We start from the raw sequence: 21,175 nt of genomic DNA, 5'->3' as shown, positions 1-21,175 counted from the left end.
AACGCACCCTCACAAGGGACAACGCACCCCCACAAAGGAAGGAGGGAAGGAGCGGAGGATCGGAGGAACAGAGGATCGGAAGAGCAGAGGAGCGGAAGAGTGAAGGAGCAGAGGATCGGAGGAGCAGAGGAGCGAAGGAGCAGAGGAGCGAAGGAGCAGAGGAGCGGAGGAGCGGAGGAGCGGAGGAGCGAAGAATCGGAGGAGCGGAGGAGAGGAGGAGCGGAGGATCGGAGGAGCAGAGTAGTGGAGGAGAGGAGAAGCGGAGGATCAGAGGATCGGAGGAGAGGAGAAGCGGAGGATCGGAGGGGAGGAGGAGCAGAGGATCGGAGGAGTGGAGGATCGAAGGATTGGAGGATCGGAGGATCAGAGGAGCGAAGGAGGGAAGGAGCGGAGGATCGGAGGAGCAGATGAGCGAAGGAGCAGAGGAGCGAAGGAGTGGAAGAGGGAAGAAGCGGAGGAGCAGAGGATCGGAGGAGCAGAGGTGCGGAGGAGCGAAGGAGCGGAAGAGGGAAGAAGCGGAGGATCGGAGGAGCAGAGGATTGGAGGATCGGAGGAGCGAAGGAGCGAAGGAGGGAAGGAGCGGAGGAGCGGAGGAGCAGACGAGCGAAGGAGCAGAGGAGCGGAGGAGCGGAGGAGCGGAGGATCGGAGGAGCAGAAGATTGGAGGAGCAAAGGAGCGGAGGAGCAGAGGTGCGGAGGAGCGGAGGCGCGGAGGAACGAAGAAGTGGAGGAGCGGAGGAGCAGAGGATTGGAGGAGCGGAGGAGCAGAGGAGCGGAGGAGCGGAAGAGCGGAGGAGCGGAGGATCGGAGGAGCGGCGGATCGGAGGAGCGGAGGAGCGGAGGATCAGAGGAGCAGAGGATAGGAGGAGCGGAGGAGCGGAGGAGCGGAGGAGCGAAGGAGCGAAGGAGCGGAGGAGGGAAGGAGCGGAGGCGCGGAGGATCGGAGGAGCGGAGGATCGGAGGATCGGAGGAGCGAAGGAGCGGAGGAGGGAAGGAGCGGAGACGCGGTGGCGCGGAGGAGCGAAGAAGCGGAGGATCAGAGGAGCAGAGGATCAGAGGAGCGGAGGAGCGGAGGAGCAGAGGTGCGGAGGAGCAGAGAAGCGGAGGATCGGAGTCAATCGCTGAGCTCATGTCGTGTTTCAAGGTTAAACCTTTGTGAGATGTTGCTTGTGCGGAGATGTAGAACACAATCTCCTCATCATCAGGTCTTCTGACCTGCACGGCATCCGACGCGCGCCTGCGAGGTGTTACCTTCCTTTTACCTTTAAAGAGGAACGGTGCCAGAGAAAAGTCAATGTTTAATTAAGTGCAGTACAGACTTTTCTGTAATCCCATCAGGTGTGAGGAGAACATGTCACCTCTGCCGTCCCCACACCGGGGAATGTTCTACGGAGAAGCCCCTCATACAATGCCAGGGGCCATAAAGAGAACCTAAAACCAGTAGAAGGCACCAGACACGTGTGGCTCTAATTTACCCAATAAAAGTCCATAATACATAAGAGGAATAATAAAGTCCGTACACTTCAGGGCTGCCATTAAGTAGGAAAAGAAGCCAGATTCCAGCGAAGCGGAAGAGGGCGCCTCTAAGGCTGTGTACACACGGGCAAACATGTACGATGAAACCGGTCCGCCGGACCGTTTTCACCGTACATGTCTGCCCGGGGATTTCTGTATGGTGGCTGTACTCACCATCATACAGAAATCCACGCGTAAACAATACGCGGGGCGTGTCCGCGGTGTCGCCGCGACGATGACGCGGCGACGTGGGCGGGCCTGCCAGTTAAATGCTTCCACGCATGCGTCGAAGTCATTCGACGCATGCGAGGGATGGCGGGCGCTCGGACATGTACGGTAGGTCTGTACAGACGACCGAACATGTCCGAGCGGGCAGGATTCCAGCGGACGGTTTTAAAACAAGTCCAGGAATATTTGTCCGCTGGGAAAAGGCCCGGCGGGCAAATGTATGCTGGAATCCTGCACGCTCGCGCCTACACACGACCGAACATGTCTGCTGAAACTGGCCCGCGGACCAGTTTCAGCAGACATGTTTGGTCGTGTGTACGGGGCCTAAGTGTAGACTGTAACGACACCTGAGTATGAAAGGGGTTAAAGCCGTTTAGGATATTCCATTCCCGAACACAAAGGCAGCTACTGACACTCCAATCAGCCGAACAAGAAACCCAGACGAATGATTCTCCCCCAAGCACGAGACGAGTCTTATATACAGTAAAAGAGGAGGGGCAAACCTCCTGCTCATATTACTCTATGTAACGGACCTATGTATTCTGCCTGTACATCCATGATAATCCTACAGTGGGGCATACAAAGGGTTAATTGTAGAGTGACTCTTTAACTGCTAATGTCCCTTCTTAGTTAATTGACTCTCCTTTGTGTAGTTAACAGCCTCCTGCCAGGTGTATGCTAATGGGATCATCTGTGAGTGTGTAATTGTTCTAAAGGTTAATTGAATTCTATTGATAAAGGAATGTGTCTGACCAGGTCATGTTAAGTGGATCTCGGGTCCGAAACGTCTAGAGACTGATTAAGTGATTAATTCAAGGAGATGTCATTATTTCAAAGTATCTGTATTAAAGCACCCCCCCACTGTGTGAGGGGGGCGGAGATTGTCATTGTTCCTGTAAACAGTTTGTAACCACATATAAGCGAGGTGTTGGACCATTAAAAAGTCAGTCTACTTGACCCTTCAAACGTAGCCTCGTCTCGTTCTTGAAAGGGGACTCTCTCTCTCTGGATCTTGGGGATGGGATGATACCGGTTTTACTTGCATATCGCACTTTGCCAGGGAAAAGGACGTCTCCAACGGCTGATACCCTCTCACTAGCTGGGTAGCCGTTACACTCTAACAATACACCTGTGACCAGAAACATAAATTTACATGAGCTAATTAACTAATCCCTTAAAGCAGCCGATGTGACTCTGTGCCCTCCTGGGCATTGTCATGATAAATCAGGATGTTACTACAAGTCAGACTTGTTGTCACCGAGCGTCACACAGTAGATGATACATTATCATAAGTATAAACACAGGACACCTTCTCACAATAGCAGGAGCTCCAGTTGGCCCGTCTCCTACATTGTACAGAGGCCAATGTGATCGGCTCTCTCACCTAACATGTTGAGTTCAGAATCAAACAAACCAAGAATAGTCTTTACATCTATCCTGGGAGATATTGTGGAGAAATATTAATGGCCCATTCTAAGTAATCCAAGATATATTTTCTCAGTCACTCTGTGCCCAAAAGTGACTTCCAAACTACAATACACATTATCATACATATCAACACAGAACTCCTTCATACTATTGCAGGGTTAATTAGCCCAGACAACAACGGCTGAAAGAGAAGTCACACTAGACTCATTTACATGAGACAGATGGCTGGAGGTGACATCAGCATCTCCTAACAGCAGATTCATCAGCCAGACTTTCTAATATGGAATATACAGGGTTCCCAGAGTCTGTGTTTTGGGGGACATAGACTTGAATCCAAAGTAACATTACTTCAAGGTCCTTTCAGCCGCTGGAGAGAAGACAGGGTGGTTGGGCTCACTCTGTCATGCTGTTGGGGATCTGGGCCAACTTCCCAGCATCCCTGGGGTATATAGGTGGGGACTATAGTCCCATCCACCTTTATTGGAAATCCTTCCTCTGTTAGTTGAGGGTAGAGGCCAGCAGCACTCTGCCCTGTTGCCAGCCCTTCTGCCGGAAACCCCACATCATCTGCTCCGGCTACCTGTTGGGGAGGGAGGCCGACTGCCCCGGCTTTCTGGAACTCTGTAGTTGTTGCCGGTGCTGGGCAGAGGTTGGTAGCACTCTGCCTGGTTGCCAGCGCTTCAGCTGGATTGGTGTCATCATTCTGGGGAGCCGTCTGCTGTTGGAACTCCCTTTCACTGGTATTGTCTCCCAGGTGCACAAACCCTTTGTTGGGAGAGGAAATGGCTGTTTCTCCTCCCTGCATCTCTGAAATCCACTGGGAAAGAGGAACCATCACATTCTCACCTCAGCCTCCAAAACTGCCACGGGTGTAGAGCAGGGTTTGCAGTACTCTGCCCTGCTGCCAGTACTTGAGCAGGTGATGCATAATCCATAACATCCTCTGAACAGTCCATTAAGTCCATACATTCTGTAATATGTGGCTGAAGAGATGAGCCGACTGCCCCGGCTCCCTGGAACTCCACCGTTGTTGCCATTGCTGGGTAGAGTTTAGTAGCACTCTGCCCTGTTGCCAGCACTTATACTGGGGACTCCACGTCATCCGCTTTGGCTAACCATTGGGGCAGGAGGCTGGATTTCTCCCCTCCCAAACTGTGCAGCTGCCATTGGGGAGGTGAGTTGGCTGCTTCCTTTTCGGTTTCCTCATCTGGCTGCTGGGAAGTGATCACCACCTTCTCACCCTGAGCCTCCGAACTGCCACAGGGGTGGGGCAGAGGTCTTGGAGCCTCTGTCATGTGAGCAGCGCTTCAGCTGGGGAAGTTCTCTTGCAACTCCACAGATGGTGCTGGGCAGAGCACAGTGAAGTGTGGCCCCTGATACCGGCTCTTCTGCTGGAGACTCCTCAAGTTGTTCTTCCTCAGCAGAAAGGTCTATTAAATCCCCTGTCTCTGGAACTGGTGTCTGGGGATAGAGGTTCACCATCTCCTGTCCGTGGAACCCAGAAGATGCTATCGGTGCTGGGCAGAGGTTAGCAGAGCTCTGCCCTGCTGTCAGCACTTCAGCTTTGGGAATGGCAATCTCCAGATTTTCCACTGCCGATTCTTTGGCATACTACTGGACAGGCACATTCCTCCATTCAAGATCATCCCAAGCAGAAACCGGATCATCAAGGTCAGTCAGCACTTCAGCTTTGGGGATGGCAATTTCCAGATATTCCACTGCCGACTCTTCAGCCAGGATTTCAGAGTTGTCTGCACGTATTTCCTGATAGTTCCAGTCAAAGGGAGTCCAGCCCTGGCGCTGAGCAGAGTCTAGCAGCTGTCTGTAGGCGATCTCCAGCTCCCATTCCTGAATGGCCAGAAACTCCAAATCTTCCTGTGCCCAGTGCCCTTCACAGACAATCAATTTTTCCTCTCTGTGCTCCATTATTTCCTCCAAGCGCCCCTCCCAATCACTCCCAAAGTCAGGGTCCCTGGACAGCCTCCAATACAACAATCCCAGGCCATCATAGTCACAGCTTTCCGTGGGACTGTCATCCGCTGACCACGGGCACTCTTGGGCTACATACCACCGGAGGGCTCTGTAGCTCTCGTCCAACCGCATCTCTGCCCAGATCAGCGTGCTTAACTCAGCTGTCACCTCCTGCTTCAGTTGTTCCCCCAACAACGGCATTCATACGTCATACTGCGGCCAGTACTTCACATGGATGCAGGCGAGGACCTTCCCCTGGTGTTGCTGCTCGAGAGCAAGTGCTTCCTTCCAAAGTTGGCAACGAATCACATCCGACCATCCCAGCAGGACCTCCTCTGATACTGGTCCTCTGCTGTATCCTCATCTCTTGTAACCTCCTTCTGAATTCCTCTTCCATGGCGGCTGGTATCTGTACCTCTCCTCTCTCTTCAGTTGGTGCTGCTGTGACTTCTGCTGCTGCAGCACCTCTTTGCTGTAGCCAATTTGCCTCCACAGTCGCTATAACCAGGTCTATGATCTCCGGTGGAGGGTTAGGACCCAGTCTTATGTTAACAGCCCAATCAAAACTTGCCTCTTCGGGTGACCTGTCTGTTATGCTGGGCCTTTCGGTTATGTTGGGTCTTTCAGCTCCATTTTGAATTGTTCTGTGATCATGTCCCTCTTCTTACGGTTGTTGGCCGGTCGGCCCCGGTTCTCCAGTAAGTTCTTGAGGGAAGAGAACTTTAGCCGTTCATACTGTGTCTCCATTGGCCTGTGTCCTCTTGTAGCTGTCCTTCTGGCGATGGGAATCATCCTGCTGCTTGCCACCAATGTAACTTGATTGGTAGTTCAGGGTGAGGCCGCCATTGTCGGAGGATTTTCAGTGATTGGTAGTTCAGGGTGTGGCCTCCATTGTTGGAGGATCTTCAGTGATTGGTAGTTTAGGGTGAGGCCGCCATTGTCGGAGGATTTTCAGTGATTGGTAGTTTAGGGTGAGGCCGCCATTGTTGGAGGATCTTCAGTAATTGGTAGTTTAGGGTGAGGCCGCCATTGTTGGAGGATCTTCAGTGATTGGTAATTCAGGGTGAGGCCGCCATTGTTGGAGGATCTTCAGTGATTGGTAGTTCAGGGTGTGGCCGCCATTGTTGGAGGATCTTCAGTGATTGGTAGTGCAGGGTGTGGCTGCCATTGTTGGAGGATCTTCAGTGATTGGTAGTTCAGGGTGAGGCCACCATTGTTGGAGGATCTTCAGTGATTGGTAGTTCAGGGTGTGGCCGCCATTGTTGGAGGATCTTCAGTGATTGGTAGTTCAGGGTGTGGCCGCCATTGTTGGAGGATCTTCAGTGATTGGTAGTTCAGGGTGAGGCCGCCATTGTTGGAGGATCTTCAGTGATTGGTAGTTCAGGGTGTGGCCGCCATTGTTGGAGGATCTTCAGTGATTGGTAGTTCAGGGTGAGGCCGCCATTGTTGGAGGATCTTCAGTGATTGGTAGTTCAGGGTGTGGCCGCCATTGTTGGAGGATCTTCAGTGACTGGTAGTTCAGGGTGAGGCTGCCATTGTTGGAGGATCTTCAGTGATTGGTAGTTCAGGGTGTGGCCGCCATTTTTGGAGGATCTTCAGTGACTGGTAGTTCAGGGTGAGGCCGCCATTGTTGGAGGATCTTCAGTTATTGGTAGTTCAGGGTGTGGCCGCCATTGTTGGAGGGTCTTCAGTGATTGGTAGTTCAGGGTGTGGCCGCCATTGTCGGAGGATTTTCAGTGATTGGTAGTTCAGGGTGTGGCCGCCATTGTTGGAGGATCTTCAGTAATTGGTAGTTCAGGGTGTCGCCGCCATTGTTGGAGGATCTTCAGTGATTGGTAGTTCAGGGTGAGGCCGCCATTGTTGGAGGATCTTCAGTGATTGGTAGTTCAGGGTGAGGCCGCCATTGTCGGAGGATTTTCAGTGATTGGTAGTTTAGGGTGAGGCCGCCATTGTCGGAGGATTTTCAGTGATTGGTAGTTTAGGGTGAGGCCGCCATTGTTGGAGGATCTTCAGTGATTGGTAGTTCAGGGTGTGGCCGCCATTGTTGGAGGATCTTCAGTGATTGGTAGTTTAGGGTGAGGCCGCCATTGTTGGAGGATCTTCAGTGATTGGTAGTTCAGGGTGTGGCCGCCATTGTTGGAGGATCTTCAGTGACTGGTAGTTCAGGGTGAGGCCGCCATTGTTGGAGGATCTTCAGTGATTGGTATTTCAGGGTGTGGCCGCCATTGTTGGAGGATCTTCAGTGATTGGTAGTTCAGGGTGTGGCCGCCATTGTTGGAGGATCTTCAGTGATTGATAGTTCAGGGTGTGGCCGCCATTGTTGGAGGATCTTCAGTGATTGGTAGTTCAGGGTGTGGCCGCCATTGTTGGAGGATCTTCAGTGATTGGTATTTCAGGGTGTGGCCACCATTGTTGGAGGATCTTCAGTGATTGGTAGTTCAGGGTGTGGCCGCCATTGTTGGAGGATCTTCAGTAATTGGTAGTTCAGGCTGTGGCCGCCATTGTTGGAGGGTCTTCAGTGATTGGTAGTGCAGGGTGTGGCCGCCATTGTCGGAGGATTTTCAGTAATTGGTAGTTCAGGGTGTCGCCGCCATTGTTGGAGGATCTTCAGTGATTGGTAGTTCAGGGTGAGGCCAGCATTGTTGGAGGATCTTCAGTGATTGGTAGTTCAGGGTGTCGCCGCCATTGTTGGAGGATCTTCAGTGATTGGTAGTTCAGGATGAGGCCGCCATTGTTGGAGGATCTTCAGTGATTGGTAGTTCAGGGTGTGGCCGCCATTGTTGGAGGATCTTCAGTGATTGGTAGTTCAGGGTGTGGCCGCCATTGTTGGAGGATCTTCAGTGATTGGTAGTTCAGGGTGTGGCCTCCATTGTTGGAGGATCTTCAGTGATTGGTAGTTCAGGGTGAGGCCGCTATTGTTGGAGGATCTTCAGTAATTGGTAGTTCAGGGTGAGGCCGCCATTGTTGGAGGATCTTCAGTGATTGGTAGTTCAGGGTGTGGCCGCTATTGTTGAAGGATCTTCAGTGATTGGTAGTTCAGGGTGTGGCCGCCATTGTTGGAGGATCTTCAGTGATTGGTAGTTCAGGGTGTGGCCGCTATTGTTGGAGGATCTTCAGTGATTGGTAGTTCAGGGTGAGGCCGCCATTGTTGGAGGATCTTCAGTGATTGGTAGTTTAGGGTGAGGCCGCCATTGTTGGAGGATCTTCAGTGATTGGTAGTTCAGGGTGTGGCCGCCATTTTTGGAGGATCTTCAGTGACTGGTAGTTCAGGGTGTGGCCGCCATTGTTGGAGGATCGTCAGTGATTGGTAGTTCAGGGTGTGGCCGCCATTGTTGGAGGATCTTCAGTGATTGGTAGTTCAGGGTGTGGCCGCCATTGTTGGAGGATCTTCAGTGATTGGTAGTTCAGGGTGTGGCCGCTATTGTTGGAGGATATTCAGTGATTGGTAGTTCAGGGTGTGGCCGCCATTGTTGGAGGATCTTCAGTGATTGGTAGTTCAGGGTGAGGCCGCCATTGTTGGAGGATCTTCAGTGATTGGTAGTTCAGGGTGTGGCCTCCATTGTTGGAGGATCTTCAGTGATTGGTAGTTCAGGGTGTGGCCGCCATTGTTGGAGGATCTTCAGTGATTGGTAGTTCAGGGTGTGGCTGCCATTGTTGGAGGATCTTCAGTGATTGGTAGTTCAGGGTGTGGTCTCCATTGTTGGAGGATCTTCAGTGATTGGTAGTTCAGGGTGTGACCTCTAGTGATTGGTAGTTCAGGGTGTGGCCTCCATTGTTGGAGGATCTTCAGTGATTGTTAGTTCAGGGTGTGCCCGCCATTGTTGGAGGATCTTCAGTGATTGGTAGTTCAGGGTGTGGCCGCTATTGTTGGAGGATCTTCAGTGATTGGTAGTTCAGGGTGAGGCCGCCATTGTTAGAGGATCTTCAGTGATTGGTAGTTCAGGGTGTAGCCGCTATTGTTGGAGGATCTTCATTGATTGGTATTTCAGGATGAGGCCGCCATTGTTGGAGGATCTTCAGTGATTGGTAGTTCAGGGTGAGGCCACCATTGTTGGAGGATCTTCAGTGATTGGTAGTTCAGCGTGTGACCTCTAGTGATTGGTAGTTCAGGGTGTGGCCTCCATTGTTGGAGGATCTTCAGTGATTGTTAGTTCAGGGTGTGCCCGCCATTGTTGGAGGATCTTCAGTGATTGGTAGTTCAGGGTGTGGCCTCCATTGTTGGAGGATCTTCAGTGATTGGTAGTTCAGGGTGTGGTCTCCATTGTTGGAGGATCTTCAGTGATTGGTAGTTCAGGGTGAGGCCGCCATTGTTGGAGGATCTTCAGGGATTGGTAGTTCAGGGTGAGGCCGCCATTGTTGGAGGATCTTCAGTGATTGGTAGTTCAGGGTGTGGCCGCTATTGTTGGAGGATATTCAGTGATTGGTAGTTCAGGGTGTGGCCGCTATTGTTGGAGGATCTTCAGTGATTGGTAGTTCAGGGTGTGGCCGCCATTGTTGGAGGATCTTCATTGATTGGTAGTTCAGTGTGTGGCCGCTATTGTTGGAGGATCTTCAGTGATTGGTAGTTCAGGGTGTGGCCTCCATTGTTGGAGGATCTTCAGTGATTGGTAGTTCAGTGTGTGGCCGCTATTGTTGGAGGATCTTCAGTGATTGGTAGTTCAGGGTGTGGCCTCCATTGTTGGAGGATCTTCAGTGATTGTTAGTTCAGGGTGTGGCCGCTATTGTTGGAGGATCTTCAGTGATTGGTAGTTCAGGGTGAGGCCGCCATTGTTAGAGGATCTTCAGTGATTGGTAGTTCAGGGTGTAGCCGCTATTGTTGGAGGATCTTCATTGATTGGTATTTCAGGATGAGGCCGCCATTGTTGGAGGATCTTCAGTGATTGGTAGTTCAGGGTGAGGCCACCATTGTTGGAGGATCTTCAGTGATTGGTAGTTCAGGGTGTGACCTCTAGTGATTGGTAGTTCAGGGTGTGGCCTCCATTGTTGGAGGATCTTCAGTGATTGTTAGTTCAGGGTGTGCCCGCCATTGTTGGAGGATCTTCAGTGATTGGTAGTTCAGGGTGTGGCCTCCATTGTTGGAGGATCTTCAGTGATTGGTAGTTCAGGGTGTGGCCACTATTGTTGGAGGATCTTCAGTTATTGGTAGTTCAGGGTGAGGCCGCCATTGTTGGAGGATCTTCAGTGATTGGTAGTTCAGGGTGAGGCCGCCATTGTTGGAGGATCTTCAGTGATTGGTAGTTCAGGGTGAGGCCGCCATTGTTGGAGGATCTTCAGTGATTGGTAGTTCAGGGTGAGGCCACCATTGTTGGAGGATCTTCAGTTATTGGTAGTTCAGGGTGTGGCCGCCATTGTTGGAGGGTCTTCAGTGATTGGTAGTTCAGGGTGTGGCCGCCATTGTCGGAGGATTTTCAGTGATTGGTAGTTCAGGGTGTGGCCGCCATTGTTGGAGGATCTTCAGTGATTGGTAGTTCAGGGTGAGGCCGCCATTGTTGGAGGATCTTCAGTGATTGGTAGTTCAGGGTGAGGCCGCCATTGTCGGAGGATTTTCAGTGATTGGTAGTTTAGGGTGAGGCCGCCATTGTTGGAGGATCTTCAGTGATTGGTATTTCAGGGTGTGGCCGCCATTGTTGGAGGATCTTCAGTGATTGGTAGTTCAGGGTGTGGCCGCCATTGTTGGAGGATCTTCAGTGATTGGTATTTCAGGGTGTGGCCACCATTGTTGGAGGATCTTCAGTGATTGGTAGTTCAGGGTGAGGCCGCCATTGTTGGAGGATCTTCAGTAATTGGTAGTTCAGGCTGTGGCCGCCATTGTTGGAGGGTCTTCAGTGATTGGTAGTGCAGGGTGTGGCCGCCATTGTCGGAGGATTTTCAGTGATTGGTAGTTCAGGGTGTGGCCGCCATTGTTGGAGGATCTTCAGTAATTGGTAGTTCAGGGTGTCGCCGCCATTGTTGGAGGATCTTCAGTGATTGGTAGTTCAGGGTGAGGCCACCATTGTTGGAGGATCTTCAGTGATTGGTAGTTCAGGGTGTCGCCGCCATTGTTGGAGGATCTTCAGTGATTGGTAGTTCAGGATGAGGCCGCCATTGTTGGAGGATCTTCAGTGATTGGTAGTTCAGGGTGTGGCCGCCATTGTTGGAGGATCTTCAGTGATTGGTAGTTCAGGGTGTGGCCGCCATTGTTGGAGGATCTTCAGTGATTGGTAGTTCAGGGTGTGGCCTCCATTGTTGGAGGATCTTCAGTGATTGGTAGTTCAGGGTGAGGCCGCTATTGTTGGAGGATCTTCAGTAATTGGTAGTTCAGGGTGAGGCCGCCATTGTTGGAGGATCTTCAGTGATTGGTAGTTCAGGGTGTGGCCGCTATTGTTGGAGGATATTCAGTGATTGGTAGTTCAGGGTGTGGCCGCCATTGTTGGAGGATCTTCAGTGATTGGTAGTTCAGGGTGAGGCCGCCATTGTTGGAGGATCTTCAGTGATTGGTAGTTCAGGGTGTGGCCTCCATTGTTGGAGGATCTTCAGTGATTGGTAGTTCAGGGTGTGGCCGCCATTGTTGGAGGATCTTCAGTGATTGGTAGTTCAGGGTGTGGCCGCCATTGTTGGAGGATCTTCAGTGATTGGTAGTTCAGGGTGTGGTCTCCATTGTTGGAGGATCTTCAGTGATTGGTAGTTCAGGGTGTGACCTCTAGTGATTGGTAGTTCAGGGTGTGGCCTCCATTGTTGGAGGATCTTCAGTGATTGTTAGTTCAGGGTGTGCCCGCCATTGTTGGAGGATCTTCAGTGATTGGTAGTTCAGGGTGTGGCCGCTATTGTTGGAGGATCTTCAGTGATTGGTAGTTCAGGGTGAGGCCGCCATTGTTAGATGATCTTCAGTGATTGGTAGTTCAGGGTGTAGCCGCTATTGTTGGAGGATCTTCATTGATTGGTATTTCAGGATGAGGCCGCCATTGTTGGAGGATCTTCAGTGATTGGTAGTTCAGGGTGAGGCCACCATTGTTGGAGGATCTTCAGTGATTGGTAGTTCAGGGTGTGACCTCTAGTGATTGGTAGTTCAGGGTGTGGCCTCCATTGTTGGAGGATCTTCAGTGATTGTTAGTTCAGGGTGTGCCCGCCATTGTTGGAGGATCTTCAGTGATTGGTAGTTCAGGGTGTGGCCTCCATTGTTGGAGGATCTTCAGTGATTGGTAGTTCAAGGTGTGGTCTCCATTGTTGCAGGATCTTCAGTGATTGGTAGTTCAGGGTGAGGCCGCCATTGTTGGAGGATCTTCAGGGATTGGTAGTTCAGGGTGAGGCCGCCATTGTTGGAGGATCTTCAGTGATTGGTAGTTCAGGGTGTGGCCGCTATTGTTGGAGGATCTTCAGTGATTGGTAGTTCAGGGTGTGGCCTCCATTGTTGGAGGATCTTCAGTGATTGGTAGTTCAGGGTGTGGCCGCTATTGTTGGAGGATATTCAGTGATTGGTAGTTCAGGGTGAGGCCGCCATTGTTGGAGGATCTTCAGTGATTGGTAGTTCAGGGTGTGGCCGCTATTGTTGGAGGATATTCAGGGATTGCTAGTTCAGGATGAGGCCGCCATTGTTGGAGGATCTTCAGTGATTGGTAGTTCAGGGTGTGGCCGCTATTGTTGGAGGATATTCAGTGATTGGTAGTTCAGGGTGTGGCCGCTATTGTTGGAGGATCTTCAGTGATTGGTAGTTCAGGGTGTGGCCGCCATTGTTGGAGGATCTTCATTGATTGGTATTTCAGGATGAGGCCGCCATTGTTGGAGGATCTTCAGTGATTGGTAGTTCAGGGTGTGGCCGCCATTGTTGGAGGACCTTCAGTGATTGGTAGTTCAGTGTGTGGCCGCTATTGTTGGAGGATCTTCAGTGATTGGTAGTTCAGGGTGTGGCCGCCATTGTTGGAGGATCTTCAGTGATTGGTAGTTCAGGGTGTGACCTCTAGTGATTGGTAGTTCAGGGTGTGGCCTCCATTGTTGGAGGATCTTCAGTGATTGTTAGTTCAGGGTGTGGCCGCTATTGTTAGAGGATCTTCAGTGATTGGTAGTTCAGGGTGTAGCCGCTATTGTTGGAGGATCTTCATTGATTGGTATTTCAGGATGAGGCCGCCATTGTTGGAGGATCTTCAGTGATTGGTAGTTCAGGGTGAGGCCACCATTGTTGGAGGATCTTCAGTGATTGGTAGTTCAGGGTGTGACCTCTAGTGATTGGTAGTTCAGGGTGTGGCCGCCATTGTTGGAGGATCTTCAGTGATTGGTAGTTCAGGGTGTGGCCTCCATTGTTGGAGGATCTTCAGTGATTGTTAGTTCAGGGTGTGCCCGCCATTGTTGGAGGATCTTCAGTGATTGGTAGTTCAGGGTGTGGCCTCCATTGTTGGAGGATCTTCAGTGATTGGTAGTTCAGGGTGTGGCCGCTATTGTTGGAGGATCTTCAGTTATTGGTAGTTCAGGGTGAGGCCGCCATTGTTGGAGGATCTTCAGTGATTGGTAGTTCAGGGTGAGGCCGCCATTGTTGGAGGATCTTCAGTGATTGGTAGTTCAGGGTGTGGCCGCCATTGTTGGAGGATCTTCAGTGATTGGTAGTTCAGGGTGTGGCCTCCATTGTTGGAGGATCTTCAGTGATTGTTAGTTCAGGGTGTGGCCTCCATTGTTGGAGGATCTTCAGTGATTGGTAGTTCAGGGTGAGGCCACCATTGTTGGAGGATCTTCAGTGATTGGTAGTTCAGGGTGAGGCCGCCATTGTTGGAGGATCTTCAGTGATTGGTAGTTCAGGGTGTAGCCTCCATTGTTGGACGATCTTCAGTGATTGGTAGTTCAGGGTGTGGCCTCCATTGTTGGAGGATCTTCAGTGATTGGTAGTTCAGGGTGTGACCTCTAGTGATTGGTAGTTCAGGGTGTGGCCTCCATTGTTGGAGGATCTTCAGTGATTGGTAGTTCAGGGTGTGGCCTCCATTGTTGGAGGTTCTTCAGTGATTGGTAGTTCAGGGTGTGGCCTCCATTGTTGGAGGATCTTCAGTGATTGCAGAGTCAGGGTGATGCAGAGAGGAGGAAAGGCGGAGCCTGGAGTTTCTGGGTTTTCCGCTTTCTTTCAGTCAGACGTCTTCTGGCCTCTGGGGGGCGCTGTGCCCATTGTGTGTGTTTCTGGGGGGAAGAAGGAGGTTCGCTCCACTGGGCTGAAAAGAAGTAGGAATACAAAACACTGATATGCCCACAACCTCCAATACTTTTGTGACGAACCCTCTGTCCTCAAACAGATCTAGGTCCGCCATCAATACTTCCTCTGTTCAGAAGCAGCACCTCCCAAGATTCTTTAGCCTCCCCCCCCTGTCCACAGACAGCACCTCAGTGCAGAGGGGCAAAACAAACGGGTCTTATTATCACACATGGACACAGATATCTCCCTTCAAACACGTCCCTCCCACCCGTGGGAAACAGGGCGAGTCAAACTGTCCAATGACAATAGACACACAGTTCAGGTGGGTTCAAACTTCTCCTCAGTAAACAGTCTTAGCAGGGGGGCTGGTGGAGGAACCCCCCTCCCTCTTTCCTCACAGAAAACACAATTACACATCCCATAATAGTTGAGGCTTCAGACACAATAGACAATAGAATACAATCACACCCCAAACCATCACAGCAAATATTACACAACAGCCAACACACAATATATACAATGTATACAGCATTGAGGGGGCCTAGCACAGATCATAGTGGGGTTCTCAGTCCCCCTGCACCCCTATTAGAGACACGGGGGGATCTACACATAAGAGGGTCGGGGATAATGGACAAGGAGCCTCCAGAACTCTCCAAGGTGAGCCGAGTCCCACAAACCCCCCACCCAAAGTCACTCCTGTCACAAGTTTGTACCCCCCCCCCCAATGCACCCGCCATTCTCTAGAAGTCCAATGCCCACAACGCCCAAAGTTTTTCTTTCATTCTTTTCAAGAATTTTTTTTTTTGGAATATGACGCCCCTATTTCTCCGTCTCCCCCTCATGTCTTCATCCCATCTCTTTTATTCTTCAGCTTTTGAGGGTCTTTGTCTGGGGTTCGGCTTTAATAGAGCTTACAGAAGTTGTGAAAGGTTTGTTCTGTGACCCCAAATACTTCCACTTCTATAATAATATAAAGTATATACTAGACACCGATGCCGAAGGACAATCCCATAGGAGATCGATCTTTGGATTTTCCATGGGTTCAGACCTGGTTCTCCATGTCATCGATCCTCCATGAGGTATCTCTGGCCGGACCGGGGAGAAGACATTTAATAACATTTGCCCTCCTGACCTTATGGAGAGTTCTCGGGATTCCTGTCACCGGGGGAGGGGAGAAAACACAATCCCGGGTCAGGTGGGACTCACTTTTCTCACATTTCCCCTTTACAATTATAAATAGAGGATGTCGAATATTCTCATAGGAAGGGTCCTATTTCACCATCAATACTCTTCTCTACACTCTAATGATACACAATGTATATGAGAGTCAGAAATGGACATCAGGGGTCCCAGAAATAACAGACACCCCAGTGCTCCTCAGGAGGCGGATCCTACGCTCATATAGTAAACCCACCTATCATTTTCAGCCAAGGAAGCCGCCATCTTGGCCTATGTTTAATCTTCAACTGCCTTGGTGCTGCACATGTGATCAGTTATGACACCAGCCAAACTGCGCAAACTGTTGGTGCCATATAAATCCTGTATAATGATGATAATAATAAGTGTAGTGCTACCCCCTCAGGAGCCGCTGGTTAGATTGGGATCTACTCTCATCAATTGACTCACCCCCTTTAATTGGCTCGAACCCTCCCTTGGCACACCAGATAAATGCAATAGTATTGTGACCCCTACTTGGCTGGGACCACAATAGCATACATAAACATGCAATGGAAATACAATAATATTGTTACCTTTTCCGTTGGCGGCTCCCAAGAGTAAACACACCTCACACAATGAATATATTCAAACCAAAAGGGTAACTTTACTTTGCGTATGGTAAAGAGAATAAAGGAGTTTGAATAACAGGGTAAATATACACAGGTATTAAACATAAAATTACTCTGCAAGGGCCCTTGCAAGAGTCAGCAAATAGAGAAAGAAAATATAAACCAAAAAAAAAGGTAATACTGTTAGGTATCAATTAATCTAGGCAGTCTATGCTCGTGAGCTCCCCCTAGCAGGCGGTCCTGCGGAACAGCTAATGCAAAGAACCTTTTTGCCAGGCCTGGCTCAAACTTAGTCAAAAGGGTGTGATGAACACCAATACTGATGAACTGGTCTCCAGTCAGCGTCAGTCAACTCTGCTGGTATAACTCTCAGCTTGTTAGGCCTCTGATTCAGTCAAAGATCAACACGTGGCTCCGGTTTATGGAGTAACACTAAGTTATAAGCTGAAGTGGGATTTGAAGTTTGGGCATGTGCCCTCTCACCCGAGCAGGCCCGATCCGCCTGAGTCCTTCACAAAGACGCTGCGATCAGTCACCGCTCCGTAACACACGGTCTCCGGTAACAGACTCTCCACTGCTACGATCATCAGCTGGCGAGCTTCTCTGGTCTCCTGGAACACGAGCTGGACACCCTTGGTCTTGCTTACCTCTGGATGGTTGGTCTTCCGGTGGATCCAGGCCCAGGCTTCAGGCTCTCCATAGCTCAACAGAGGAGAAGATGCAGGTCCCAAGAGAGCAAAGCCAGCTCCTCCCTGTCCTTAAGTAACCTCCCCCAGAAGTCTGCGCAGAGGTGTCATGTGCTACAATAAGGCAAGGCATTGTGGGAAGTGTAGTCTGTTCCTACTAAATGTCAATGTCCATATCTCCCAGTACTTCTGATCCCACAATGCATTGCTTTTAAAGAAGATATCAACATGTATGTACAAATGTAACTGGAGCTCCGGTGGGGATTCAGGCTACCAGTAGTCCATGATAGTGTGACCCCGCTACACATGATTAATAATATAATTCCTGTATAACAATAATAATATAAATCCTGTATAATAAATAATTATAATAATAATAATATACATCCTGTATAATAAATAATAATATAAATCCTGTATAATAATAATAATAATAATATAAATCCTGTATAATGATGATAATAATAATATAAATCCTGTATAATAATAAATAATTATAATAATAATAATATAAATCCTGTATAATGATAATAATATAAATCCTGTATAATAAATAATTATAATAATAATAATAATAATATAAATCCTGTATCATGATAATAATATAAAACCTGTATAATAAATAATAATATAAATCCTGTATCATGATAATAATATAAAACCTGTATAATAAATAATAATATAAATCCTGTATAATAAATAATAATATAAAACCTGTATAATAATAATATTGATCAGGCTCCATCCACCTATAGGGTAATGGCATCCTTGAGACCACGGGAGATCCCTTAGGGTTGTAATTGTAGTGATTAATATTCAGCTTTAAATAAAATAATTTAAGGAAAATGTCAGGAGAAATGATTGGGGTCTTCTACACACAGAGACTGGGAATTATTGGGGGGGGGGGGCAGTGGCGGCCCATCCATTAGAAGCACCCAGGTGCCTCTATGAATAATGGATAGATTGATGCATAGCATGAATCTATCCATGGCGGCCCCCTATTCAGGCATCCGGCCCCTTTCAGGACACAGGGGGGGGGGCCTAGGTCTGGTTTACAGGGAACAATGGAGATTTTACGGTGCTGAAGGTCTGATTGGAGGTTGGGCGTAGATGGGTGTGGTTGGGTGCGGCTGGACGCGAATGGACATGGATGGGTGCGGTTGGGCGTGGCTGGACGCGGATGGGTATGGTTGGGTGTGGGTGGGCGTGGTTGGGTGCGGTTCGGCGTGGTTGGGGTAGGTTGGGTGTGGCTGGGTGTGGCTGTGCGTGGATGAGTATGGTTGGGTGTGGTCAGTTGTGGTCGGGCGTGGATGGGCGTGGTTGCGTGTGGTTGGGCGTGGTTGGGTGTGGTTTCGGTTCTGTCAGTCTCTTGTACAATCCCGGGGGGGGCCCTTGCGGCTCCCAGTCTCATAATTGTCTCTTTCTCTCCCAGGTGTGGAGGAAATTCAGTGCATCTTAGAGGATCGGAAAGTCTTCCTCCACGAACTCTCCGATATCAGCTTCAGTGAATGCAAATTCAGCCTGTCATTGACCGACTTCCTGATCATCATCTTCTCCGGAGTCGCTGTGTCCATCGCTGCCATTTTTTCCAGCTTCTTCCTGGCGACAACTGTGCACTGTTTCCAAAGATGTGCGCCGAGTAAGGATGAAGATGAGGACGAGGATGAGAAGTAGGAACTGCACATGTAGAGCCTCATGGAACTATAAAGAGCAATGATTGTGAGCTCAGCCCAAAGCAGCTGATTGGACCTTTATCAGAGGTCAGGACAATGAACGCTGGATGCTGATTGGATGACAATGGTTACTGCTCTTTGCCCAAAGCTCTCTTAGTAAAGGGTTAACCCAACCAAAATAGCTTCCTTTCCATTGGCAATAAGAGAAACCAATCTGTAGCTTCAAATGTAGGGACTGGGATGGAGAGGTCTCTGTATATTGGTTCCCAGCTCCACCATGGCCATCAATGGTCATCATGTCAAAGGGAGGAAAAGATCGGAGAAGAAGGGATGGTGGAAGAGATCGGAGAGTGGGGTTGGTGGAAGAGATTGGAGAGGGGGGGTTGGTGGAAGAGATCGGAGAGGAGGGTTGGTGGAAGAGATCGGAGAGGGGAGGTGATGGAAGAGATCGGAGGGGGGGGTTGTTGGAAGAGATCGGAGAGGAAGGGTTGGTGGAAGATATCTCTGAGTCCGGCCGTCGTTTCTCTGAGATCCAGCCGTCGTATCTCTGAGTCCGCCCGTCGTATCTCTGAGTCCGGCTGTCGTATCTCTGAGTCCGGCCGTCGTATCTCTGAGTCCGGTCGTCGTATCTCTGAGTCCGCCCGTCGTATCTCTGAGTCCGGCCCGTTGTATCTCTGAGTCCGGCCCGTCGTATCTCTGAGTCCGGCCCTCGTATCTCTGAGTCCGGCCCTCGTATCTCTGAGTCCGCCCGTCGTATCTCTGAGTCCGGCCGTCGTATGTCTGAGTCTGGTCGTCGTATCTCTGAGTCCGGCCGTCGTATCTATGCGACTGGTTCATAGAATCAGGTTCCGCATAGATCTCCCTTAGATCCGCACACCTGGCATACCCCCTGCGCACACCTGGCATACCCCCTGCGCACACCTGGCATACCCCCTGCGCACACCTGGCATACCCCCTACGCACGCTTGGCATACCCCCTGCACACCTGGCAAACCCCCTGCGCACACCTGGCATACCCCCTGCGCACACCTGACATACCCCCTGCGCACGCTTGGCATACCCCCTGCACACCTGGCATACCCCCTGCGCACGCTTGACATTCCCCCTGCGCACACCTGGCATACCCCCTGCACACACCTGGCATACCCCCTGCGCACGCTTGGCATTCCCCCTGCGCACGCTTGGCATTCCCCCTGCGCACACCTGGCATACCCCCTGCGCACGCCTGGCATACCCCCCTGCCACCACCTTATATTGGAGGTCAGTGGGTAGAATACCGTAGAAGATGTGCTCACCCATCTGAAAGGATGGCAACCTCTGGAAAAATAGGTGGGTGGGGTTTTTTGGGGGTCTTTTGTTGCAGGGGCTCCCCTTTGTTGGGAGGGGGAGGGGAGACAAATATTTCAGTGCCATGTATGAGGACTGTCGAAGGACGGTTGGAGACGCGGATTGCGGGATCGGATGTGTATTGTACGATTGCACAATGTCATTGTCCTTCCTCATGTGGCACATCCAATAAAGAGACGTTGGTTCCGCGGCTGGTTTTGGTCATTGGCGATATTTTATTCATACCGGAGGAGGAGCCTGACCCTCGGGGGAGGGGCCACCTTGGATATGCGGATTCTCAGCCCGTCATTTCTTTGTACCCAGCATACACCTGGGATCCCAGCCACTGATCTTCTCCTGCTGGCCCAAGAGAAGGTCACACACATCGGGATCCGGCCGACCATCTGATGTCCTCGTCTTTCCAATCACGTTTATCAAATTCCGTTTCAGAAAAGGACACGTCACCTCTACGGGGGAGGGGGGGGTTCTTCATTCCATGTGTAAGATTGGCCATAGATAATACAATTTTCTTTCCTTCCACCACAGAATGCCTCCGGCTGCCCGGGTGATCTCCAGTCCAGCGATGAGAAGATCCATCCAACCAGAACGCAGCATCGCCGTCCTCCTCTCTCCGCCGGACACATCCCAGCGAATGGCGCGGCTGAAGCTGTGACATTTCTTATATAGGGGAGGCGGGGCCACCCGTCACGTGACCCCGCCCCCTCCGACGCAAGGGGGAAGACTGGGCTTCCCCAGTGACGTAGCAGAGGGTGCGTCAGAGGGGGCGGGGTCACGTGACGGGTGGCCCCGCCTCCCCTATATAAGAAACGTCACAGCTTCAGTCGGCGTGGCTGCGCTCTGGATGGCTGGATCTTCTCATTGCTGGACCGGAGATCACCTGCACCCGTCGCTGGATACAGACAACGTTGGAGCGGGAAGCCGGGACCGAGTGGATTACCACTGCTGGATTTTTTTCATTTTTTTTTATTAATAAAGGACTTTTTTCTACGGTGTCTATGTGTGTTTTTTAACTATTTACACTTCCTTCGTGAAATGGTAGGGGTACAATGTACCCCATTACCAATTCACATGGGGGGGGGGCCTTGACTGGGGGTCCCCTTTGTTAAAGGGGTCTCTCAGATTCTGATAAGCCCCCCGCCCGCAGACCCCCACAACCACCGGGCAAGGGTTGTGGGGATGAGGCCTTTGTCCCCATCAATAGGGTGACATCCTCCCCATGTTGAGGGCATGTGGCCTGGTACGGTTCAGGAGAGGGGGGGGGCCGTACTCTGTCCCCCCCTCTTTTCTGCGGCCGGCCAGGTTAACATGCTCGGATAAGGGTCTGGTGTGGATTTTTGGGGGAACTCCACGCCATTTTTTTTTTAAATTTGGGGTGGAGTTCCCCTTAAAATCCACA

At 50.7% G+C, this 21,175-nt stretch overlaps 1 protein-coding gene across 1 annotated transcript in view; it reads left to right on the top strand.

The window, feature by feature from the left end:
* Positions 1–19,005, top strand: part of LRRC38 (leucine rich repeat containing 38) — a 30,778-nt gene extending 11,773 nt beyond the window's left edge. Inside the window, exon 2 of the mRNA XM_040326571.1 lies at positions 18,192–19,005. Within this exon, the coding sequence (XP_040182505.1) occupies positions 18,192–18,433 (242 nt within the window). The 3' untranslated portion in view covers positions 18,434–19,005. The remainder of the gene's footprint in view (positions 1–18,191) is intronic.
* Positions 19,006–21,175: the final 2,170 nt, after the last annotated feature.

This window comes from Rana temporaria, chromosome 10 (assembly GCF_905171775.1).
Source record: "Rana temporaria chromosome 10, aRanTem1.1, whole genome shotgun sequence".
Taxonomy (NCBI): Eukaryota; Metazoa; Chordata; class Amphibia; order Anura; family Ranidae; genus Rana; species Rana temporaria.
Note: the sequence above shows the minus strand (reverse complement) of the source record. Positions and strands in the feature narration are given on the sequence as shown.